General features: G+C 44.3%; 1 protein-coding gene across 1 annotated transcript in view; it reads right to left on the reverse strand.

Annotated features, from left to right (window-relative positions):
- FRMPD2 (FERM and PDZ domain containing 2) overlaps window positions 1-26,303 on the reverse strand; it is an 86,493-nt gene that overhangs the window by 39,622 nt on the left and 20,568 nt on the right. Inside the window, exons 9-14 of the mRNA XM_046027784.1 lie at window positions 25,400-25,574; window positions 23,172-23,322; window positions 22,381-22,519; window positions 15,728-15,883; window positions 9,922-10,107; window positions 4,420-4,567 (exon numbers count right to left, since the gene is read on the reverse strand). Of these exons, the coding sequence (XP_045883740.1) occupies window positions 4,420-4,567; window positions 9,922-10,107; window positions 15,728-15,883; window positions 22,381-22,519; window positions 23,172-23,322; window positions 25,400-25,574 (955 nt within the window). The remainder of the gene's footprint in view (window positions 1-4,419; window positions 4,568-9,921; window positions 10,108-15,727; window positions 15,884-22,380; window positions 22,520-23,171; window positions 23,323-25,399; window positions 25,575-26,303) is intronic.

Here is a 26,303-nt window from a genome sequence, read left to right on the forward strand (position 1 = left end):
AACAAAGACTATAAGCGATTTGATATGACCTGCAGCTTTTGCCCGAGCTGTAAAGTATCTTACACAGAGCCTGGGCCCGTTCAGACACAAAGCAACAACAGTTACGTCAACACCTATGACACATGTCTGCTGCACACTTAGTACGTGCTCAGCACAGTGATAAGCACACCGTCTATAAGCCTCATAATAACCCTGTAGGGGTAGATATGGTTATACCCATTTTATAGAGGAAGAACTGGAGGCTAAGAGAGCTAACAATTTGCTTAAGGTCCCAGGGCTTGTAAGTGGTAGAGTAGGACCTACACTCAAGTCGGCAGTCCACAGTCCACACTAGAAATGGAAGAGCCCAGGACACAGAGACAAAAACAGCAGCACCCGAGACTCATCCGAGACGCAGTGGAGCTGGAGCTCAAAATGGAGGACTCAGGGCAAGACATAAGTTAAGGTTCGGGCCAGATTGGGGAGAGTCTGACATGCCTCTCACAAGGGCATTGGGACTGTCCCTACAGACAGCAGAAATCCCCTGCAAATTTTCAGTGTGGAAGAGCATGATCATATCAGTGTTTGTAAAAGGTTGCTTTGAAGCCTGCGAGCAAGACAATTCGAGGGACATGACTGACTGGCAGGTCAGTCTGAGGGCACTCAGTGAGAGGCAGGAGATCAAAAACGGATGCAGGTTGGGAACAGCCCCCCGCCCCCGCTCCCCGCCCAGTTTCTTACAGAGTGGGTGGGTGGGTGGGTGGTCTCACTTGAACAAGACAAAGATCGTAGTGGAGAGAGTTGTATGGAAGGATGAGATCACTTGTAGCCTTACTGAGTTTGAGGACCACACGGGGCCAGCCGATGGACTCAACCAGTTCTTACCTGGAGGCAATCACTGAAAATGGGGGTCTGCAGAAAGAGTTTCTAATACGAAGACATTTTTTTAAAGACAAAGAAAAATTATCTAATTTTTCCGAAGAAGACATACAAATGGCCAACAGGCCAATGAAAACCTGCTCAATATCACTGATCATCAGAGAAATGCAAATAAAAACCACAATAAGATGTCACACCTGTCTGAAAGTTTATGATCAAGAAGACAAGAGACGACTGTTGGCGAGGATGTGGAGAAAAGGGACCCCTTGTGCGCTGTTAGCAGGAATGTAAACTGCGCAAGCATTATGGAAAACAGTAGAGAGTTTCTCAAAGAATTAAAAATAGAACTACCATATGATCCAGGAATCCTACTTCTGGGTATAGATCTGAAGGAAAGCAAAACATTACATTGAAGAGATCTCTGCACCCCCATATTCAACTGAAGCACTATTTATAATAGCCACGACAGGGAAACAACCTAAGTGTCCATGAACACAGGAGCGGAAGAAGAAATGCGTGGATGTATATAACATATACATGATATTTTTCAGCCATAAAAAAGAAGGAAATCCTGCCATTTGAGACAACATGGATGGACTCTGAGGGTATTCTTCTAAGTGAAATAAGTCAGGCAAACAAATATTGTATATTCTCACTATAGGCAGAATCTAAAAAGCTGAGCTCATAAAAGCAGAGGGGAGAATGGTAGTTGTTACAAGCTGGGGGTGAGGGAAATGGGGTCAGAGTACAAACTGCAAGCTGTAAGATGAATAAGTTCTGGAGATCTGATAGGCAGCATGGTGAGTATAGTTAACAATATTGTGTTATATCCTTGCAAGTTTTTTTTTAAGATTTTATTTATTTACTTGACAGAGATCACAGGTAGGCGAGGGGGATGGGGAGCAGGCTCCCCGCTGAGCAGAGAGCCCAATGCGGGGCTCCATCCCAGGACCCTGGGATCATGACCTGAGCTGAAGGCAGAGGCTTTAACCCACTGAGCCACCCAGGCACCCCTCCTTACAAATTGTTAAAGGAGCAGTTCTTGAATGTTATCACCACCCAAAAAAATTGTAACTTTGGAAGGGAATGGAGGTGATAACTGTCTTATTGTGGGAATCATCTTGCAGTAGATAGGCATGTCGAACCATCACTTTGAACACCTTAAGCTTATGTATTTATGTCACTAATAATTCAATAAACCTAGAAAAAAAATAGAAGAAAGTAGCATCACATTGACTCAGCCCAAAAAAAAAAGAAAAATTGTCTGAAATAATCCTTTTAATGCAAAGGTTAGATTCCAGAAAATTCTTATATGATGATAGACTTTGGAGTTAAAAGAACAGTATATTATGAGCAAAGCAGGCTTAGAAGGACTAGTGTCACAAGTGAACCTTTATAAATATCTTACATTCACTGGTATCAGGCAATAAAAGTAATATTGATGATATTTCACATTGTATCTCAGCCAAAGCAGGTAATATACAATTAATTTACATTCATTATCTCTACTTCCCGGCAAATACATTAAAACTGCCATTCTGCGATTTCAATGAAATATTTATAATTTATTTGGGTTTGCTCTTAATCGTATGTCCCCTTTATTTTCTGTGTTTGGTTCTGCATCTAAATGCTCGGGAATTTTTGCTTCCTGATTGGTCCCATGTCCCAGGCCCCCAGAACCCAGTGTTCACCGTCCCCCTGTGCACTAGCTATCATGGAACCAAACCCCTGCAAGCAGAATCTGCTGTAACTACTCACATGGAGAAATGAACGCGGGACACGGAGCTAGAAACATCACAGATACTCTCCCTCTAAATCCTACCAGACACCAGTGTGCTCATCTGAGGACACTGAGGCTCAGAGAAGGGAAGTGAGTTGCCCCAAATCACACAGCTAGTAAGTGCCACTACCCTGAGTCCCATGGGCTCCAGGGACCACATTCCAAGCTGGGGATTCTCAAACTTTCATGTGCATCCAAGTCCCCTGGTCTTCTTTTCAAATGCAGTCGTGTCAGCGGGTCTGCATGGAGTCTGAGATTTTCCTATCCCTAGAAAGCTCTGGGATGATTGCCTCAGAGACCACTGTATGAATATGAAGGCTGAAACCACTCTACCAGGTGGTCCTCTTTTCTAACTAAGGAAGAAATAATGCTTAGAGATCAACAGCAATGAGATCCATCCAATGCTCCACTCCAAACCTCTCTAGTGCTAAAGTCCCTATTCTGGGAGGTTATGGAAGGCTGTACTGGCCAAATGAAGTGCCTCGGCGCCAGGCCTCAAGGAGGCACAGGTTCAAACCTCAGCCCCAGCACCACCCAGCTGGCCCGTTACTTCCCTTCTCTGAGCTTCGATCTGCTTCTGTCAGTAACCCTAGTACCGGCCTCCTTAGGCTGTCTGACAATTGCGATTTAAGGCAACAGTGTATAATGAGCATAAATGAGATAATTCATGGAAGGGCTTAGCATACTTCCTGGGAAAGTACTCATAACAATAATAAATAGTTCTTTAGCACTTCCTAAATATTCAATAAGAATTAACTAGTCTTCTGTGATGTGTGGCCTCATTTCACCTAATAGTCTCTTCCCTAATTAAAGCCATTCTACACGCACATTGTTTGAAAGCTTGGAAACAATCATGAAAACAATCATGCCTGTGTGCTGTGTGCCTGGGCCACAAAGGCAATAATATAACCCATGAAGATACTCTGGTGCAGTTCATTTCCAGATTCTTCCTTCCTTGTGTCAGAACATGTTAAAACCAACAGAGTTCCTATCCTGGTGTTGAGGCTGGTGCTTTCCAGGGCAGGAGGCACAGGTGGCCATTTACATTTAAATGTATCAGTTAGAATTAAATAAAATTAAATAAAGTAAAAAATGTAGCTCCTCAGTTCTATCTGCCACCTTTCGAGTGCTCAATCGGTACACACTGGTAGTGACCTCGTAACCACTGGTAGTGACCCCAGAATGAACAGTGTGCATATTTCTATCATGGCAGAAAGTTCTACTGGCGGGAGACACGACTTAACATTTCACGTTTCCTCACTTAGCACCATGTCATGTGTATTTTCACATGTCATCATCCTCCAAGAACTGACTTTAATGTCTAAATTATAGAGCTGCGTGTGATTTATTTCACTAGTCTTCTGTCTTTGGAGACTTAGGTTGCTTCCAAATGGTCACTGTTACAGATAACGTTCTAGTGAACACCCATGAGCATAAACTTCTGTGTACTTCTCGATGCATCACCTTTGGATAAGTGTCCAACTACAAATGAAATTTCAGGGCTAAGGGACATGGGCTTTTTAAAGGCTTTTGATATATACTCCCCATTCCACTTCAGAACGATGGTATCCATTTACCTCCTCCCCCCATGTCATTTATTTTAGCATTTACCAGTCGAAGAAAAAAAATGTATTTCTCCTTGATGTTACTTCTTGAGTCATTAGAAAGATCTAAAACTTTTTATGTTTCTGGGTCAACTGTTTATATTTATACAAATTTTTTTATGAAATAACAATATTTCCAAACTGGAGGTTGATATATATAACATAATGTCTACTCACCAGCTGCAATGGGCAGGGAGCTCATCTGAGCATTAAACCCATGCTGGGCAGAGCAGAGTCTTAGTAAATATTTAGAGGTCTTGGCTGAATCAGTGACAAACGTGTGCTTTTTCCCAGTGATGCTGCTCGTGATGGTGAACTTCTTCCGCTGGAGGAAGAACACAGGTTTTCATATGTTGATTGTGTTTACTGTTCATTGAAGCATGACGGTCCAGAATTATCAAATGCTGGAGCCCCCAGTTTGGGATCAGTATACTAGGCATCCAGAAGTGTATGACAGATGTATGACCATGGCCCAATATGGTTTCTTAGATTTAAAAAAATTCTTCATTTTTTTTCTTCATTTACAAAGCCAGTGTTTATTAATTGGGCAATGGCTAACTGCTGAGAAATGTGCAAGGTGGAAAGCATCAGAAATGACGCAGGCCACACACTTGACCCTCAGCAAGGAGTGAACATAATACTCAGTGTGCATTTTGAAAGGCCATAAAGCATAACTGTAGTTTTCATTGCACAAACTCCCAGAAGTTGCAGACAAAATTTCAGCTTGCAGGGTTATAGAAAAGATAAGATCACTGTATGCACTTTCATATTTCTTGCTGTTATGGGCAAGACTCTGTTCTAAGCGCTTTCTGGATATTAAATCATTTCATCCTCAAAGCTACAGAATGAGGGAGGTCATACAATTGTCTTTATCCTACAGAGATGGAAATATACCAAGAGTTCCCAGACTCCAGCAGAATTCAGGTCACATCACCAAGAAATGCTTCCCCACATTTATACTTAACTTCAGGGCCCACATACAAAATGATAATACAGCACAGCTCAGTGGGATAAACTGGAGAGGATTATCTATACGGAATTGTCTATATGGAGCTTTGAAGGAAAAATCTGTGACATTTTCAATACATAATGTTAATAAGAACAATAAAATGCAAAGTAATAGAGATTTATAGTAAATACAAATTTATATATAACTTCTAAATAAAATCTCTAGTCTAGATATTCTAGATATTTCAGTAAGAACCTTGAGCTTACTCTTAGAAAGATAATTTTTATAAATACAGGGCTTATGCTTGAAAGGGTTCCTTTCCTGATCCTTGTTAACGCTAATCCCTTTTAATTCGTAATAGTCACCATTTCTCAGAAGCTCCATCTACAGGGTCAAATATTAACAAAAGACAAATAATTATTCATTACTTTTCCTCTGAGAAAATTTTTTTACCCATAACCTAATTTTACTTTTTTAAAAGATTTTATTTATTCATTTGAGAAAGAGAGAGAGAGAGCACACAAGCAGGGAGAGAGGCCGAGGGAGAAGGAGAAGCAGACTCCCCGCTGAGCCAGGAGGCCAATCTGGAACTCGATCCCAGGACCCCGGGATCATGACCTGAGCCAAAGGCAGACACTTAACCATCTGAGTCAGCCAGGTACCCCTGCCTATAACCCAATTTTAAATAACTTGAGCATTTTCTAAATATTCTTTCACTTTATTGACAAATGTAACGTTGAACTTCCTTCTAATAATGTGAGTGGATTTGGAGTCCAATTGAACTATACTGTATCTAGCATTTTTTAAAATAATGTATTTTCTCAAACACTCATAGATGTTGCCCTGCTAGCCTTAGTAATTTTTTCTTAATATTCAAATTATAATGATGTCTGAACTCCACCAACTGAGTATTTGATTTTCCAAACTTGAATATTTGCTTGGAACCCAACCCCTTTGTCAGTATATTTGATATGCCCTCTTATAGTCTTGACAATTTTATATTAAGTGCACCCAGGTACTAAAAAATTTTAGATGAGCATGTCATTTTAAAAAGATCTAATAACTACTCTTTAACAAGTCTGAGAAGAGAGAATCTCACACACACACACACACACACATGCCAATTTTTCTTTCAACTCATAAACTCTTGGCAAGACTCTCCTTTATAGACACTTATGTTTTATGGTACTAAGCACCATAATAAGTGGAATTTCCAGGCATAAAGCAGAAAACGGTCTCGACTGTGGTCGTGTGGATTTCTTCTCCATTTTGATAACATCCTTTAATGAGAAGTGAATATCTGCCAGCAAACTTTCACAGAGGTGAGCTGCTCTGTGAACAAGATGATGTCAAACTTGAAACTCACAGTTTTCAGTCCACACACAAAAATCTTATTTATGCCTCTGTTGCTGCAGTACAAACACACTTGGTGCTTCCATAACCTCACTTAGTTTCAAAGCATTGTTTTACCATTTTGAATATTTCATCCCCTTGAGTTATATTGTTATTGCTGTTTGTTCACCTGCTAGTTGGTGTGTCTGGTCTGATATCTCTTTGCAGAACGATGATGCTCTTCCAGACGGAGACAGATCTGCCGTGGAGCTAATGAAGTTGAGGGGGCCAGGAGGGGCTCTGGGCAAGTCTTCCCTTGTTCCTGCAACGTGTGCAAAGTGAGCTCGGGAATGTTCAGAGCTAGAGGCCAGTCTGGCAGAAATCTCTTTCAGTTGTCAGAAATGAAAAACCGACTTAATTCTCAAAAACACCCTGATCAAGCAGCACTTCTGTCCTATCGGGGATGTGCTTTAGAAATGTAGATACCGCATTCTCAACACATCACACCATGTTTTTCCTTTCTTGATGGAGAATCACGCGGAATAGAATATTTGATTCCCTGCACTCGTAGCCCAGAAACCTTTGGCAGCACTACAAACAGCAGGTGTGTCTCTGGGCAAAACTGCAGGCTTTGTGCATCTTCTCAATAAGAAAAATAACTTTCAGTCATCCATGCTGGAAGAAAGTCTAAATTATACTTCTATTGCCTCTGGAGAAAATATTTAAAAAGTTCCATAATATGGAAACATCATCAGAGCATACGCCACCAACGTTTGAAAGAAAAATGGAATTACAGTTTATCAGGGAGTGACTTAATGACAATAATCGTTTTTGGCTTGATGGTTTTGCAGTAGTTGTTCCCATTTTTAAATTCACAAGTTGTGGCAATTTCTTTTCTCATTCTAAAGGAATATTCATTTTCATTTCATAGTTTGCATTCAGAACTTTGTATTCTTTTTCTTAAAGGGAGCCCTACCAAGCCCGTCTCCTCCTCTGCCCTCTGCATTCCCCTTCAGGCTTCCAAACGTCTGCAAATAACCAGGGATGGCTACCAACGGAGTAGATTCATTGTTCCATAACGAACCCTTCCTCAATTGCATAATCTTCGGAATGAACCTTGTCTCTGCTACTAATGCACCGACAAATCAGCCTTCCAAAATGGCATTTTTCTCAAACTCTGTTGTTATTTCCTTGCAGGGCTGTGAGATGAATGGTCTCCAATTGTCTGAAACGTCTTGGCATCTGCTATTAATTAAGCAAGTTTCAAATCAACTTCCTGAGCTCATTCTTGTATTGAGTTTTGCATTTTGTGCTTGCAGAAGCATGAAGAGTGACAGTCATTTTCAGTGCAAGATGCCTGATTTGTGGCAAGCAATTGGTCCATCATTTCATGGGATGACTTTTCCATAAAAAAGATATTCATGCTGAGGAAATAGTCGTCAACACATAGAAATCCTTAATTAGTAGCAGGGCTGTTTTTATTTTGTTTTTAAGCTACTGTTTGTCTTGTGAACCTGATGACTTAAGGAATTGTCCCTGGTCATGGGAAAATAAATATCTATAAATATTAAACCAACTGAAATATAAAGGATTTACTTAAGAGGATTGTTAAATTTTGTATCTTCAAAAATTCTATTTTTCAAAATTACATTTTAGGTTACCTGCATTTTTACAAATGTCCTAAAACAAATTAGATTGAGAAACAGTTAACCATGACATAAAGAAAATAGGAAGCAATACAACAGTATTGAATTAATTCGGTAATTAAAATTCCTCAAATAATCTTTCAATTGAATTAAAGTCATTAAAATTATAAAAATATTATAAATATAAATACTGTTTACTTTTAGAGTTAGTCAAAAATATTTGGGAAAAATTTTCCGATAGTGTATTATAAGCCATTTTAATGAACTCAATTAAATTCTGTTCAGTTATTTACTTTTACATATAAGCTTTTTTTCCAAAGACAAACAATAATTTATCATGAAACACTATCAAGGGGGTTCTCAGTGACTCAGTTGGCAAAATCTCTGCCTTTGGCTCAGATCATGATCTTGGGGTCGTTGGATGGAATTCCACATTGGGCTCTGCTTCTCCTTCTCCCTCTGACCTTCCCCTCCTTTGTCTTCTCATGCACTCTCTCTCTCTCTCAAATAAATAAATAAAATCTTTAAAAAGCAGAAAAAGAAACACTATTAAGAACACGCTGGAGGGGTTCCTGGGTGGCTCAGTGGGTTAAGCCTCTGACTTTGGCTCAGGTCATGATCTCAGGGTCCTGGGATCAAACCCCACATTGGGCTCTCTGCTCAGCGGGGAGCCTGCTTCCCAACCTCTCTCTGCCTGACTCTCTGCCTACTTGTGGTCTCTCTCTCTGTAAAATAAATAAATAAAATCTTTTTAATAAATAAACAAATAAATAAAATTAAAAAAATAAAAAAAATCATGCTGAAACAATATGTTAACCTCAACAACCAAGATGGAAAAAATAAAGGAAAGATTAAGAAAATGAATTAAACCATTTACACTCTACTTAGGAAACTCTAACATCAGATAATGATTATAAAAACAACAATGTAGCCAGGAGGAAAACTTTTAAAACCCTAAGAGAAAATTAAATAGAAAAAGCTGATTTTTTTCCCATGGGCCAAAAGACAAAGACCTTCATGATTGATAAGGAAATCATCACTAAAGGAAATGGCACACTAGCTGGGGTGACCCATGGGACAATAAGGAAGATTAGGTACTGGAGCAATCTGCTGTAGGGACAGGCATAACGCTTTTGGTGGCAAATGTATTGTAACTAAATTCAGGAAGTATATAAATTTGCCCGTGCAAATGGCATTGAAATACAATTTCAAATGCAATACGTTTAATAGGGTTTTTTGTTTCTAAAAAATGTCTTCTAAATTTTCAGTGGGCATCAAAGGTGTGCAGTCCCCAGCATCCTGTAGCACACCTCTAGTTCATGGGAGACAAGCAGGATGCCTCAGGACACTGTGTGCACAGGGAAAATTGAAAACACAAGGGAAATGTTTCAAAACCAAGCAGATTCCACTCCACCTATAGTAGGCTCTCCTCTCCCATCTCCCAACACCAACCTTGCTCTCAGCATCGGTGGCTTCCCTGAATTAAGAGAACTCTACCCAGAGGGAAGGTGTAGCCTTTTCAACTGGTTATCCATGCAGGTACAGAGGGTCCAGGCAAGAGATGGTGGAGAGGAAACGGCCTCCTGGGGACTCTCCAATCTCCAGGTAGGCTTCTTCCAAATACATCACAGTGCCCCAGAGTAACGAGTGTGAACTTATCTGGTCAGGGGAAGATCACACGACCCCCCTGCTCCTTTAAAGAGGCATCAGAACAAAGGGAAATGAAGCAGTTATCCACTGAGGTGCACTCACACAAGTCGAAATCTTCCTGATTTCTCTCCACTGAAACCGCAAAGTTGCAATTCTGCTGTTGTTTGTCACTTCGTATACAATGACACCCTTGGTACAGATCCCCAAGGCCATCTCCCCTTCCCCCCTGGCCTTCTCTGGGAGAACTCGATGAACCAGCACACCATATTCCGGGAGATGCTGAGTGACCTGGAGCAAGAAAAAGACCAATTTAGAAGAAACACTCCCACTAATCTAAAATAATGGGCTTCATAGATGTCCATTGACAGATGACTGGATAAAGAAGGTGTGGTATCTATATACACAATTGAATATTATGCAGCATCAGAAAAATGATATCTTTATATTTGCAATGACGTGGGTGGAACTAGAGGCTATTATGCTGAGCAAAATAAGTCAATCAGAGAAAGACAATTATGATATGATCTCACTGATAGGAGGGATTTGAGAATCATAGAGGAGAGGATCATAGGGGAAGGGAGGGAAAAATGAAACAAGGTGAAACCAGAGAGGGACACAAACCATAAGACTCTTTTTTTTTTAATATTTTATTTATTTATTTGACAGAGAGAGAGTTAATAAGTAGGCAGAAAAGCAGGCAGAGAGAGGGGGAAGCAGGCTCCCTGCTAAGCAGAGAGCCCGATGTAGGGCTCGATCCCAGGATCCTGAGATATTGACCTGAGCCGAAGGCAGAGGCTTAACCCACTGAGCCACTCGGGTGCCCCCAAACCATAAGACTTAATCTCAGGAAACAAACTGAGGGTTGCTGGAAGGGAGGGGAGTTGGGGGGATACAGTGGCTGGGTGATGGACACTGGGGAAGGTATGTGCAATGGTGAGTGCTATGAACTGTGTAAGACTGATGATTCACAGACCTGTACCCCTGAAACAAATAATACATTATATGTTAACAAAAAAATGAATTAAATAAATAATAAAATAATAGGCTTCAAACCAGTTCATAAGAAGTATTTCAACAGATGTTCCAAAAACAAAAAGAGTGGGACTGCTGAATAAGCTTAGGAAAACCCTGAGCTAACCCGATCTCCTTGCTACAGGATTTCTCCTCATCTCTAATAAAATAGCATTTCCTATTTTATTAACCCCAGGATTCCTTTTTCATGGCGTACCTAAAACAACACCTGGAAAGCAGATACTCTGAAAATGATACAACAGAGTAAGAATATTCTGAGCAAGTTTTTAGAATTCAGACTGTTCTGGGTCATTTCAAGGTAACGGATTCCTTTTCCCAGTTGCGTCTATCAAGGTCTATTGAAATATTATCTGCTATAACCCCTTCATTTTATGAAAAACTGAGGCCCAGGCATAGAAAGCAATCTTCCAGATGGTTAGCATCATTACAAAAGCAAGATAAGCCATGAACATCCTGCAGAGCAAAGGAGCAACCACTGGCATCTTCTCCCCATGTCACAGGGCATTGGTCGGATCCGTACAGCCCAGGGGAGGTCCTCAGTTTACCAGGTCAGGAGACTGAATTTTTTCAGAGCCCTGAGGGTCCATCAGGTATGGGGACTGCATCAGGCTCATCAAATTCTTAAGAGAATTTGGAGAATCTTAAGAGATTGGAGTATAAGCCTGGTGCAAATGGTTTTCTGAATGGTAATCAGGACTCTATCCTGGTGTGTCTACCAGCTGCCCCTTCACCTGCAAGATCCCAGACCTCATCAGGAGGCTGATGCACCTGGACTCCCAGCAGCGACTTCCTGCTCCAGAAATGGAAACCCTCTCAGAAGGGTTCCATTGGTGAGATCTGGTTTCCCATCTCCACCCATCAACAGAGAGCACTCTGTCCAGGCCCATTTCTCCCATGCCCCGACAAGGGAATAACAATACGGACAAAATATGACTTTTGAGAGCTGCTCTCTCAAGATCCTTGCTGTACTTCTTTTTCTTCTGTTAATAATCTGTGCAGAGAGGTTATGCTGCCTGCAGAGCCTACAACACTTCCCACGATGTTGATGAAGTTTCTGGGCCTTGAGCCTGCTTGTTTTAACTCTGGAGACTGTTCGTCACCATCGTTGTCACGAGCAGTAGCATCCAAAACACTATTTATGGAGCACTCGGTGCTGAAATATGTAATGGCCAGATTTGGCGTGTGCTTACGGTATTAATTAGGGCCATCCCAAAACAGTAAGGTCAATTCTTGTAAATAATTGAATGTGATATTCTACCCCCTACCCGGGATTTAAAACCTTATAGTGTCTTCAGTACTAAAGATGATTTTGCTAGACTTGCCTACATGTTTTAATCATTTAGTATTTAATTTTAGTCTTTGTTTAAGTCTTTAGAGAAGAATGTGATCCTGAAGTACTTGAAGTGATGAAATTTTTAAATGGCAAAGCGCCAGAATTCCTGGGGCGCTCAGTCGGTTAGGTGCCTGACTCTTGATTTCTACTCAGGTCATGATCTCAGGGTCCTGAGATGGAGCCCCACATTGGGCTTTGCCCTGGGCGTGGAGCCTACTTAAGAATCTCTGCCCCTCTCCCACCTCTTTCTTAAAAAACATTTAAGAATAAAATGGCAAAGCACCATTATAAACATTCCACATGCATCATGCTGTTTAATCTTCACAGCCATCCCAACAGAGAGGTGAAGTTATCTCTTTTCGAATGAGAAAGCAGAGGTACACTTAAAAGCTAGAAACCGAAGTGTAAGTTTGTCTGTTTCTGAGTCCTCACTCTTAGCAAAATACAGAGTTCCTATAACATTTGGAAACATGGGTGAATATACATAAGATCCTCAGGGGGATTTGCAATCTGTAAAAAAATAAACATTACTCTCTCTCTGTGCTCTACTAGGGAATCTTCCAGAGCACCTCTCCTGGTCATTCTGTGTTGCAGTTGCTAATTGTCCTCTTACAGGGGCACTTTATGTGTTTAGGGGCATCTCACTATTTTCTCCTTCTCCCTACAGTGGCAGCCAGGTTTAGACTGGACCCAGGCTCTCCTGGCTCCCAGACTATGTAGCATCCTTGCTGTATTGAAAACTGATGGAACAAACGGATAGTTTCATCAAGAGAGTCATAACAACTCATATCCTTTGACCCCATAATTTCATTCCTGGGAATCTGTCCTAAGAAAATGTGCTGAATAATCCAGACAAACACTTCTCGTAGTGAGGTTCGGTGGAGACTAGCAGGCTTGGGTTGGGGAACCAGCTCCCAGAAATAAGTACTGCCTAAAGTACTGCCTTAAAAGGGATCACTGAGGGGGGAGGGGGCTATGGACATTGGGGAGGGGAGGTGAACCATAAGAGACTATGGACTCTGAAAAACAACCTGAGGGTTTTGAAGGGTCAGGGGTGGGAGGTTGGGGGAACAGGTGGTGGGTAATAGGGAGGGCACGTTTTGCATGGAGCACTGGGTGTTGTGCAAAAACAATGAATACTGTTACGCTGAGAAAAATAAATAAAATGGAAAAAAAAAGGGATCACTGAGTAGCCTTTAGGAAGGATATTTACAAAGCATTTGTAACTATCTGAGGCATGCATATGTTGTATGCTAATTGGGGTAAGACACAGGATATGTTCAGTATGATTTGAACAGCTGGGAAAAAAAAGAAAAAGTTTTAATAGTATATAAAAACCCTCATTTATGGGGGAAAAAAAAACAGTTCCCTGGTTAAAGACGTTTGGAAAACATTGAGTTAACCTTGAACAGGTTGTTCTGGGATTAATATGCTAATGTAGTTGTGAATCTTCCAGACAGAGTATGTTATTCAGCATGACCCACCCTGGATTTCCGCCAAACTTCTTCCAGTGTGGGATGATGAACTAGCAGAATTAGTCATCGGTGAACCGGAGGCCAAGAGGCACCATCTGATAATGAAAGAGAGGAGCCACAAGGAACTGTAATTAAATAATCCAGTGGTTGTTTATGGAGTGACTGAGCTCTGAGGATTCAGGGCCCTGACATTTACAACCTAGTAGGGAGGACAAGAAATGTAAAGATTCAAAATGTTGGTGAGATGGGATTATAAAAATACACAAATCTGCATATATAATATAAACCCAATTTCAAATGTGTATGTGTATACACATGTGAATGTACAGAACAGAGAGAGAAAAATGAATACAACAAAATGTAATTATGTTGTTTCCAGAGGGCAGAATCATGAGAAGATTGTTACTTTTATAATTATGGGAGGAAAGATTTGGCTTAACTAACACTCACCCAAACGAGGATGGTTCCCCTATGCAATGGGCATCACAAAGCCCCCCTGGGGACTCAAGCAGCAGGGGCGGTACACAGCCCTCGCATGCCCAACCAGCCAGCACGGGGACCTAAAACTCAGCATTCCTTGAAACTGATAAGATGGCATGCAAATGAAGTCAAATCTATTCGCTGTTCTCCATCAAAGACTGAAACAAAGGCTCCCTGCATTTCTACTTAGGAGAGGCTGGCTTCCTTCACAGTGTTCATCATTCACCCAGGAGAAGGAGGGACACAGAGAGCAGGAAAAACAAAGCTGGAGCCTGGGGAGGGGTGAGCAGGTGGGCATTCTTGGCCCTATAGAGGCTTCTCCAGGCCCAAGTCCTTGGCCTGCCCACTGGTTCTGTGGTTCTTCCTCCATCTTCCATCGGATATGTGCTGATGGCTTTGAGGTGCCCACTTGTGCCTCATCAAAGGAAGGCTTGACAAGGTTCCTCTTGACAAGGAACGTGCAGGAAGGCTGAATGATAGAAAGCAATGAGAACCTTTCTATCAGGGCTTCTGACATGAAGTGCCAATGGGTCTGCACACGTGAGGTCTTACAGACAGGCTGCTCCATGACAGACCAAAAAGAAAGGGCCAGATCTCACCTGGGCAGTTCTGCTTTCAAATGCCCATCTCTATTAAAGACAAACGACATGGACATGTTTCCTATCCATCTTGGGAGACTTTTGTACAGGGAAATGTACAAATCTGGAGCTTCTTTTGAAACTCCTCCTCAATTCTAAACACCAGCCAGTTATCCTCCCCTGGGGAAGCCAAGGTTGGGGGGTGGGTGGTACCACTTGTAAGAGGTGGTACCTCTTCCAAGTACACCCCACCCAGCTCCATCTGCACAGGCAGAGTAGCCACTCCCTGACTTATCGTTATTGTTCTCATCACACAGCACCCTGTGCCTGTCTCTGGGTACCTGCCTGTCCTCCCCATGAGACTTGGGATTCCCTGGGGGCAAAGATCATGTTCTTTCAGTCTCCATCCCACACAGCACCCGGGCCAGCGCTGGAAAGTCGTGGAGTGTGCAAAAGCTCTTCCTCCTAGGCTCCGTGTATACCCACAGACATGGGGGACTCAAATTCCACTGTTTTTGCTTGAGGTCTGAAGAGAGTGTGGACCAGGGCTGTGCCCATATGCGTGGACCACATCATCTGTGAGATGCTGAGGACTATTGCCTGGAAGCCTGGAAACATGAGGTCTTCCAATGGCTTTGCTTTTGGCCCATACTCCAATTTTGCACTTGAGTTGTTCCATGTGTCTCTGTGAGAGATGTGGTCTCCTCAAATAGAAAAGTGACTGTGAGCTCTATGGTTAAAGAAAGGCCTTGCCCTATCCACACAGCCCTACGCACTTAGGGGGATCATTCCCAGTTCCTGTCTCCAGAAGCCTCTCCTTGCCCTGCAGCATGTTAGAACTTCCTCCCTCCCAACGTCTCAAGTCCCTTGCTCATATCTTCATGTGGGTCTGAGCACATCTGGACCCCCAGAGTAAGCTCCAGAGGGAAGGGCTGTCTCCATGCCCTTGAACACCAGCATCCCCTCCAGGGGTACAGAGGTATAGAGGTGCAGAGGTACAGAGGCCTTACCCTCAAGAATTCTAGCTCAGCATTCTCTCGCCAGAGCACAGGACTGAGACGGTGCATCTCTGAGACTTCAGCTTGGACCCGGAGAGCAGTCATCCTCTCAATCAGACTTGCTGGGATGTAATCTTCAACCCGAAAATAGGCTTTACACTCTATTTGCTGGAAAGATGCAAAAGAAAAGGGGCATAACCAAGATGCCTTGTATGGGACTCTGAGCACAACAGAAGTCTGTCTGTGATCCCAAGCCCAGGTAGGGCTCCAGGCCAAGGATGTCCCCTTGAAGTGCCCACCTAGGGTAGAATTTTCTACTGTATTAGAAGTTGGCCTAGGGGCATCTGGGCTGGCAGTCATTAAGCGTCTTATACCTTCAGCTCAGGTCATGATCCCTGAGATCAAGGTCCTGGGATCAAGGCACTCTTCAGGCTCCCTTCTTGATGGGAAGCCTGCTTCTCTCTCTCACACTCCACCTGCTTATGTTCCCTCTCTAGCTGTGTCTCTCTCTCTATGAGAGAAAGGAAGGAAGGAAGGAAGGAATAAAGGAAGGAAGGAGGGAAGGAGAAGGAAGGAAGGAAGGAAGGAAGGAAGGGAAAGAAAGAAAAGAGGTTGGCTTAACTCATATGACATGAATAGAAGGGAAAGAAGAAAGGAGCCTCCTGTCTTTGAGACCCTTCTGTCTGCCAGGTGGTCCTCAGAACACAGAAGCTCCTTCGACCCCACTGTAATCCTATGAGGATGATATTACTAGTGCCACTGGCAAGATGAACAAAATGAACAAGGAAGGAAGTCATTCAACACGGCCGAGATCACATCAGTTAGTGACAGAAGCAAGATCCCATCACTCGAAGTCCTCACACATTCCATGATGACATGCCACTTCCAGAGAGGCACAGCAAAATCCTGGCCCTAAAACTTTGTTTCTTTTTTATCTATTTAATATTTCTGTCTGCTTGTGCTCCTAGTATACTGCCCCCTCTTGCAAGGGAGGTATTGGCTGTGTCACCATCTCTCCACAGGAAGGGGATCAAGAAGCTGTCCCTTGAACAAGAGAAGACCTGGCCCCCACCTCACCCCCAGCGTGAACCTCTATCCAGTCTGCTCTTTAGGGAACCTGAGCCTGCCACCCTCTCCCCTCCCCCCACCACCATGAGCATCTAGAAGATCAGCCTCACTCACCAGCTGATGCAGGGCTCCCTGATACAGACCCTGGGGCAGAAAGGTATGCAGAAGTTTTGGAGGGGTGGTCTTGGGTCCACTTTAAGGAATGAGGAATGCAGAACTTGGCAGAGGAAGCTGACCCTGTCCTTGTCTTCCTGAATTAGGTTGTCCTGGTTTCAGGCCACCCGTCCCTGCTTAAACTTTGCCAAGGCACTTCCCCATAGCTGTGGGCAACTCCCCATGAGAAAGGCAGCTATGAGCTGGGAGTTCTTGCCTTTTCAGGGATGGGGATGGGCAAGTCAGTCTGAGGAGGGGATCTGAAGGGAAGAGCATATCATCCACTATATCCCCATCTCCTGGAGTGGCACAGACCTGTCCCCACAAGGCTATGGGCTAAGAATCCTCAGCTGAGAGCTAGTCCATGCCAGTTCTGGGCTCAGCTCAGAGACACAAAGGGAAAGAAATTGACCAGCAACGTGCTGCCTAAAAAAAGCCTTCGGAACGCTATTAACATGACCCAGATCCAGAACACTGACAGCAGCACGGGCTGGTGTAGATGTGGAACCGCAGGAACTCTCCTGTCAGCCTGTGGAATGCAAACTGGGATGGCCACTTTAGAAGACAATTTGTCTTTCAAACATAGTCTTACCATAGGATCCAGCAATCATGCTTCTTGGTGTTTACCCAAAGGAGTTGAAAACGTATGTCCACACAGAAGCCCTCACATGGATGTTTATAGCAACTGTATTCATAATTGCCAAAACTTGGAAGCAAAAGATAGATATCTTTCAGTAGGTGAGTGGATGAAGACACTGTAGTTTATCCCGACAACAGAATATTATTCAGCACTAAGAGAAAATGAGCTATCAAGCCACGAAAAGACAAAAGACATGGGGGAAACTTAAGTGCCTATTAAGTGAAAGAAGTCAATCTGAAAAGACCATGTACTGTATGACTCCAACCACATGACATTCTAGAAAATGTGAAACTATAGAGAAGGTAAAAAGAACAGTAATTACCAGCGGATGGTTGGGGGAATGGAGAAGGAGGGACACGTATATGGAACAGAAAGGATTTTTAGGGCAGTGAAACTACTGTATGATACTGTACTAATGAATATATGTCATTATAAATTTGTTCAAACCCATAGAATGTGCAACACCAAAAGGGAATATGAATGTCAATGATGGATTCTAGGAGACAGTGATGTGTCGATGTAGGTTTATCAGCTGGAACACAGGTACCATTTTGGTGACTGGTGCTGATGATGGGGCAGGCCATGCATGTGTGGGGGCAAAGGAGTACATGAGATATTTCCCCATCTTCCACTCAATTTCACTGCAAACCTAAAAGTACTGAGGATCTTAGACCCAGCTAAGACTATGTCCAAGAGAAGAAGTCAGTATGGAGTTAAGAAAAACCCTAATGCAAGCATTGGTTTCTATGTCATTCATTAAAAAGGAAGATCAGAAATAATGGGGACAAGAATAATGGTATTACCCCTTACACGGCCCTTCCAGGTGCTGCCCAACAGTGAGAGGATGGAGAGGTGAGCAAAGGTCCACCCCTGTGAGGTGTACCGCGTAACCACCCAAGGGTCATTAGGTCATTAGGAAGGCCATGGGAAGACATCTGCCATCAAGTGAAGAAGCAGAATGCACCTCGGACATGGCTCTGTTTGCACCTGTGTGAAGGTCCCCACAGGTCGTGGGGACTGCACCCCAAGGAAAGCTGTTGTGCCATGATAATGTGATTAAGGGGATTTATTTTTATACCAAAATGTCTTTGTCTCCCTTTTTAAAATGCAAATGTAATCATATCACTTCCCTGCTTAGAATTCTTCAGTGGCTCCCAGTCTTTCACTGCAGTGGTTTCCAAATTAATTTTTTTTCCCCAGCACTAGAACCATTTATCAGACAAAATATAAGTCCCTTCAGAGGGCACAGGAGGTTCATCCCAGATCTGGCTGGCAGTGCTGCCCAGCCTCCCAGCTGCATTAGCTAGTGCCACACAGCGGGAACCCTCCCCTCTAGCTCCCTCAAAGACACAGACACAGGGACAGGCCCTCCTGTCTGAGTCTCCCTGACACCCCTGATACACCCAGCCCAGTGCCTGACACACAGCAAAGCAAGGCCCATAAGTGATTCCTGGCTGGGATCTCACTAGCTTCCCCAGACTCACGGGGGTGCGATCTTTCCCACCCGGGGGTGGAAATAACATGGGCTTTGCAGAGTTAGAGGGCTTAGAAGATACCAAGCATGGAGCGGGCCCTCTGTACATGAGGACTGAGGGAGTGGGGGCCCAAATGAGTGGGTTTGGGTTATCTGCTGCCTTGACACATACACGTAAAAGAGAAAGGTCTGCCTTTGGGGGCCGTATGAGGACAGCAGAGAGCATCTTGGAACTGCTCTGGTCCACAGCAGTGAGAGATGTCGAGGCTCCCCAGGATCTGGGGAAGGAGTTGGAGTGGAGGATGGCTGATCACTGAGGACATATTCCATGGCAGGCAGTAGTAAATGCTATGAAGAAAAATGCAGCAGAGTGAGGGCACAAAGAGGGCCTTGGAAGACTCTGGACATGGCAGTACTTTCAGAAGATGTACTGCAGGAAAAAAACATGGTTCTAGGATAGTCTAAAAAGGGTTTTTCAAACTGCAGCTTCTAACACACTAGTGAGGTAATGATTAATAGTTCAGCCACTAATAGCCATTTACTAGCCAGCATTTGTAAAATGAACTAGAAGAGAATAGCAAATCCCTGTATGTATCACAAATAGAAAGGGTGCATCTTGTTTCTTAAACTTTTGCTTCAGTTCTGTTCTCTGTACGTGTGGGGGGCTATAACATAACAAAACATAACATAAGATAACATTGGGCTATAACAGCTACCTTTTTTGTTGTTGTTTTATCATGGGTCGTGGCACAGAACACTTGAAAGCCACTGTTCTCAAGAACCATTTTAACTTTTCAGTCTCTATATTTCCTCAGAATGTCACCGTCCCTAAGTAAGAAAATACTCCACATCATCTAGAACTACTCCGATGCCTCCATATTCTGGGAGAAGACAGTTACCGCCAACTTTCAGGCCAACGGGCTGAATCTCTCCACCCTTTCCTCCAGAGCCTGACCAGTAGCTATTCCTGTTGCTTGCAGTACTTTTCCTTGAGATTTTTCGGGAAGCATCCTGCCTCCTTTGGTTCCAATTTGGGCTGCACTCCTTTGAAGCCAAACCTGGTCCAAGAGGGGGAGAAACCCTCTGCCCACACCTGTCCGTCCATGATGCTGTCTGCTACAGTTCATACTCGGCTCTCCAGCCTACTGATCTCGTGACCCTCTCCATCGTTTGGCCTCCTTCAGCATGTCACATGGAGTTGGAACCGTGAGGTGGGTTCACCTCTTCTCTTCTGACCGGCTTCTCTCAGTCAGCAAGACACGCGGGAGTTTCCCTACCTGGCTCCCCATAGCTCCCCATAGCTCGCTCATCTCTTTCCAAAGCCCCGAGAGCCATTTCTTTCGTGGCCTGGATGTACCCCAGTCTCTGGATCCATTCTCCTCCTGAGGGACTTCTTGATTGCCTCCAGGTTCAAGCCGTTGAGCTCGTCCTTTCTCTTAAACCCAGTTACTGAGGCGAAGCAGGCAGGCTGAGACATCACGCACCCTTGCCCTCTGCACCCCACATTGTGTGAGGACTAAGACCACAGATCTCTGCATGGTGTCCACACTCGGTGGTGGCTGCAGCTTTCCCTTCTCAGACTCCAGGTGTGTCCATTTGCAGGGCTGTTATGACAAATACCACAGGCTGGGTGTCTTAAATGACAGAAATTTATTCTCTCACAGTTCCGGAAGCTAGAAACCCAAGATCCAGGTGTCGGCAGGTTGGTTCCTTCTGAAGCCTCTCCCCTTGGCTTGCAGATGGCCGCCGTCTCCCTCTTTCTCCACACAGCCTCTCCCCTGTACTCCAGCAACGTGGTGTCTCTCTGTGTGTTGTAATCCCTTCTTACACGGACTCCAGTCAGATTGTACTAACACCCAACCAGAAAGCCTCATTTTGACATAACCACCTCTTTAAAGACCCCATCTCCAAATACAGTCACATTCTGAGTACTAGGGGCTACGGCTTCAACAAAGAAATTTTGAAGGAATATACTTCAGCCCATAACACGAGGCCAGACCTGAATGAAACCAGCAGACTCAGAACTCCAGCCAAACACAGCTCTTTTGGTCACTAGGGATGTAGCATGGCTGACCACTAAGTGCTCACTGGTGGCAGACATATATTTTTAGCCATGTGCCACCACTTCCTCTCTTTCCGGAAATGGAAGCTATCACTCCTCCCTCTCAGTCTATGCTTTTGCATAGTGTGAACTCTACCCTGGTTCTCACGGTGGCTATGTGACCCAGGTCTAACTAGTCAGAGCGTGGCATCTCCTGCCACAGCGATTGGCTTCAGTGGACACATGACATCCTATCAGAACTAATGAGACAGAACTGCAGGATTTTCATGGTCTTACCAAGAGAGGTAGAGAGAGAGAGAGGGAGGGAGAAAGAGTGGGAGATAGAGGAAGTTCCTCCCTTTGTGCAAGGAGGGTAGAATCCAGAGGCCACTGAAGACAAACCTGTAGAGAAGAGCACAGCCCAGAGATGCAGGAAGCCCAAAGCCTGCTGATGTCTTTTGAGTCCCTATGCCCAGCAAGCCATAGACTTGGCTGGGAACCCAGCCCTGGAGGCTAAAAGGAGAGAGGAAGAACCTACCAAGTAAGCAGTAAAAGGGCTAGAAGCCATCAGAATAGTAGGGAGGACCTGGACACTTCATTCTTGCAAGACAATAAATTACATGTTGTATTCAAGCCAATCTGAGCTTGATTTTCTGTAACTTATTATCAAGACATCACTGAATCATCACTTCTCCTGGTCAAGAGGTGGGAGGGAGATGTCAAAAAGCACCAGAGGGTTGGGGGGCGCCTGGGTGGCTAAGTGGGTTAAGCCTCTGCCTTCAGCTCGGGTCATGATCCCGGGGTCCTGGGATCGAGCCCCATATCAGGCTCTCTGTTCAGCAGGGATCCTGCTTCCTCTCTCTCTCTCTGCCTGCCTCTCTGCCTACTTGTGATCTCTGTCTGTCAAATAAATAAATAAAATCCTTAAAAAAAAAAAAGAAGGATGGATGGATGAATGGATCAATGGATGGATCGATGGATGGATGGGTATTTGGGTGGATAGATATACAGCTGGATGGGTGGTTAGATGGGTGGATGGGTGGTTGGATAGTTAGACAGATGGGTGGATGGATGGATAGATGGTGGTGGATGGATGGATGGATGGATGGATGGATGGATGGATGGATGGGTAGATATATGGTAGGATACCGTTTACCTCAATCTTAGTGGTAGATGCTAAAACACTTCTCAAAGTCCCAGTATCCATATTTCTAATAGTTCCCCCTTTTCCATAATTGCTTCTCCAGTGACCCCACCACGGTTTCCACCCATCAGGTTTCCACCCCTACCTCCTCAGGGTAATTGCCAAACTCAGCCTGCAAGGCAAGAACCGCCAGCTGCAGCAGAGTCTCATCATTGCAGTAGAGCTTCTCCTCCAGGATGTCTTTCCGAAGCTGCAGATAAAATTGATGTCTTGTCTGGCTGTGCCTGGGAAAGAGATGCAGGAATAAGGGCCACTGAAATGCTGAGGGGGGAAAGAGAACACTAAAACCAGAGGGTTTTCTCAGTTGGGAAACAGGGAAAGGACAAGAGATGGGATACAAGCCAACAGAACCTAGAGGGCAATGTCAGTAAGATGAGTGTGGTCTCCTTTATCCACATCATGCCTCCTGCCACGAGTTGAGGACCACTATGTGCCAGGCACTTGACACAATGCCCACAGAGATGTTAGTTTCTGTGGTTTAAGTGAGAAAACTGATATTCAGGTGATATTTTTTGTAAGCAAAGGACCAAAGAGGCAATGACCCAACTCCATAGTCATACATTACCCTTTCCTCCAACCCTGATCCCTGGGCTGCTGATGGAGGGTCATGTTGGGGACAACAGAGAACTTTAACTTTGAGTGGACCATGTTTGAAACAAAGGGGCAAATGCTCATTTTGACCAGGGCCCAAACACTGACTTCCCCCTCTTCTGTCATACTGGAATCTAATCAACAAGATCAATCACAGTGACTGTTGTTATTTACATACAATTTACAACTCTCCAAGCACTTGCTATCCATTATCTCTAACTCTGACATCAGCCAGCACAGACCCAGGTCCCTGAAGGAACAAATGAAGAATTTTGGCACACTCACTGGAGTTGCACACAGTTACTGACAAAGAACTTTATCCTCAGAAAGAGAGTGAAGGTATTTGAGAAGGTCTTCTTCTGGGGCTGCTCACTCCAGCCTTCAGGGGCTATTTTGCATAACCTGGTTTCATTGTCCAAGAAAAAGAACTCTTTCCCTGAAATAAAAGTCGAGAGGGAAAAACAGTCAGGCAGGTACCACTCCTTTATACCCTCAGCTTTGAGCTCTGCCCAGAAGGGTCAGACAGGAGACATCTGAGGGCAGGAGAGAGCAGGACACCTGTCCTGGTCACCTGTCATCACAGGGCCCTTGTTGAGTCTACGAGGGCCAGGAGTCGGAAACAAAAAAAGAGAGAGTCAAGGAAGAGGAACTCAGCTCCAAGAGCAGAAATCTGATTATCTCAGAGAAGATAATCACTTGAAAGCTGCCTTCCAGCTACTGCCTGTGCAGATAAAATGAAAAACAAAGGAATGAGTATATATTCTATTCCTGCCATGGGCCAGACCCTCTGTCTCAACTGGACCAACCCCAAGCTCCCCCAGCCATGGGCATGGTATAGACTGAATGTATGTGTCTCCCCAAAGTTCTTACACCCAGTGTAACGGGGGTAAGGTAGAGCTTCTAGACGGTAATTGGGTTTATCTTGGAATTAGTGTAGTAGAAGGAAGAGACCAGGGATCACTCTCTTTTCCATGTAAAACGACACCATGAGAAGGTGGCCATCTGGGAGCCAGGAGCAGAACCCCAAATCTGGCCATGCTCCAACTCCAACCTTCAACTTCCCTGTCTCCAGAACTGTGAGAGATAAAGACTTGTTGCTTAAGCCACCTAGTCTGCAGTATTTCATTTAGCAGCCCCAGCAAACTAGACAGGGCATGAGTGGAGTCATCTTCACCTTCTGACCTGAAAGTGGCCAGCTTGGAAACTCCAATCCATGTTCAGGACTTGAACTCCTACCAAGTCTGTCCTCCAGTGCCTCCCGAGCTGCTCCCATTGAGGATGGGAGAATAGAAGAACACAAAGTGGAGGACTCCTAAGCAAGGTAGGCTGGCAGAGCCAGAGTTGAACCTGAAAGCCCAAATGATCCCCACCCCGCCTCCTTCCCATTATCCCGCACAGTAGTTAAAGAGCTTCGACAACAGCAAAGATGTATTTGCGTAGACGAGCCCCTTAATGGAAGGGCAGTGATGGGAAGAAAGGAAGAAGGCTTTCCTTCAGGATCTTTATAATGGACTCTTAACTTGGGTCCTGTGTGGGGTGCTGACTTCCCATCAGTCCTATATGATTGTTTGGAAATTTAAAAAAAATTTTTTTATTGTGGCCAATACACACGATAACAAATTTACCATCTTAACCATAGTTAAATGTACATCTCAGTACTATTAAGTATATTCAAGGTGTTGGGAAGCCATCACCACCTTCCAGCATGCTTCATCCTGTGGAATTGCAACTCTAAATCCATCAAATTCATCAAACCATATCTCCTGGTCCCCACCGCTCAGCCCCTGGCAACCACCATTCTACTTTTTGTTCCTACGATTTTGACTATCCTTGGTACTCACACAGGTGGAGTCATGCAATACTTGTCTCTTTGCAACTGTTTTATTTCACTTAGCCCAGCATCCTCCAGATTCACCCATATTATCTCATATGCTGGAATGTCCTTCCTTTTTGAGGTGGAATAGCATTCCATTATATGTAGAGACCACAGTTTGCTCGCACATTCATCTGTCAAAGGACACATGGGTGGCTCCCACATTTTAGCTGCTGTGAACAACGTTCCTACAAACATGGGCGTAAAAATCTCTCTTGAAGACCCTGCTTTCGATTATTCGGGGCATGTGCGCAAAAGTGGAATTGCTGGGTCACATGGTAAATCAATTTTTAATTTTTTGAGGAACCACCATACAGTTTTGCACAGTGGCACATCATATTTCCACATCATATTCCCGCCTACGTGGAAATGCTTTCAGTGTTCACTTGTCTGACACCAGTGCTTTGAGACGGACCAGCCACTCCCAGCCCCTCATGGAAACCCGCACTATCTTTCACACACAGTTTCATTATCATCTTCTGTGCTTCCTTGACACCTTGCAATGAGTCCTTGAAGCCTTCCCCATGCTAACAGACGTCTAGATGTGCAAGGTGGTGCATCCCAGCCTCGAGCAATTTTTTTCGATATCTGGGTCACCTGAAGCAGCAGGTCCACCGTGGGCTGCCCAGGAGCCACTCACCTTTCATGTAAGCCAAGCCAAAGTAGGTGAACTCCCCAAGGTGGACAAGGGACATGACAGCGCTGAAGATGGCTCCCGCTGTTGACATAATGTCACATTTCACCTCCAGACGCTGCCCACTCAACAGCACCACACAGAGGTCCCTGAGAGCCAAATAGGATTTCCCTTTTTTGGTCTGAAAACAATAGATAGTGTCAACTGTAACAATAAGTACATGACACAGAGTCTTTGCTGTGGCTGGCTACTGTGCTAAGCACTTGGCATGCATTGTCTCACATCGTGACAAATAACCCTAAGAAATAAGAAGTTAGGGTTCCTACCCAGCAGAAGAGAGATGAGTTTCAGAGACAGTAAGGGACCTGCTTAGTAGGAAGGGAAGTAAGAATAGCAAGGGATGGTGCCAGAGTTAGTAAGAGGCAGAACTGGACCCAAATTCACTCTGCCATGCTCCTCAGGGGCCACGAAGGCTGGGAGGCCAGTCTACATGCCTCTGCTTGCCTGAAATCCCAGCCACCCCCTGGGCTCTGCTTCCTGGGAGGACTTAGGCTGCTCAGGGCCCTCCTGCATGGATCAGATGTCACAGGGGTGTTGATCACCCTGAATCTGTTCCTCCAGGGATAGCTCAGAAGAAAGAAGAGGGGTGGGCACAGGTTGGTGAGGAGGTTAAAGGCTAAGGAGATTGCTCCGAATCCAGACATCGGTCACCAGAGCCACATCCAAAGATGAGCAGCCGTCTGCTTTCTTGCTTCACCCTGTTCCAATTAATTCCAGATTCATCTGCCACCACAGCCCCATGCTGACCACAGTCACCATTGCTCAGTCATCCAGAATGCCCCCATCATTCTACTATCATAGCCCACAGCCCACCAGCAAGCCTGGCCCAGATCTCCCTCGACAAATTCCT

The sequence above is a fragment of the Meles meles genome, chromosome 13 (assembly GCF_922984935.1).
Source record: "Meles meles chromosome 13, mMelMel3.1 paternal haplotype, whole genome shotgun sequence".
Lineage (NCBI taxonomy): Eukaryota > Metazoa > Chordata > Mammalia > Carnivora > Mustelidae > Meles > Meles meles.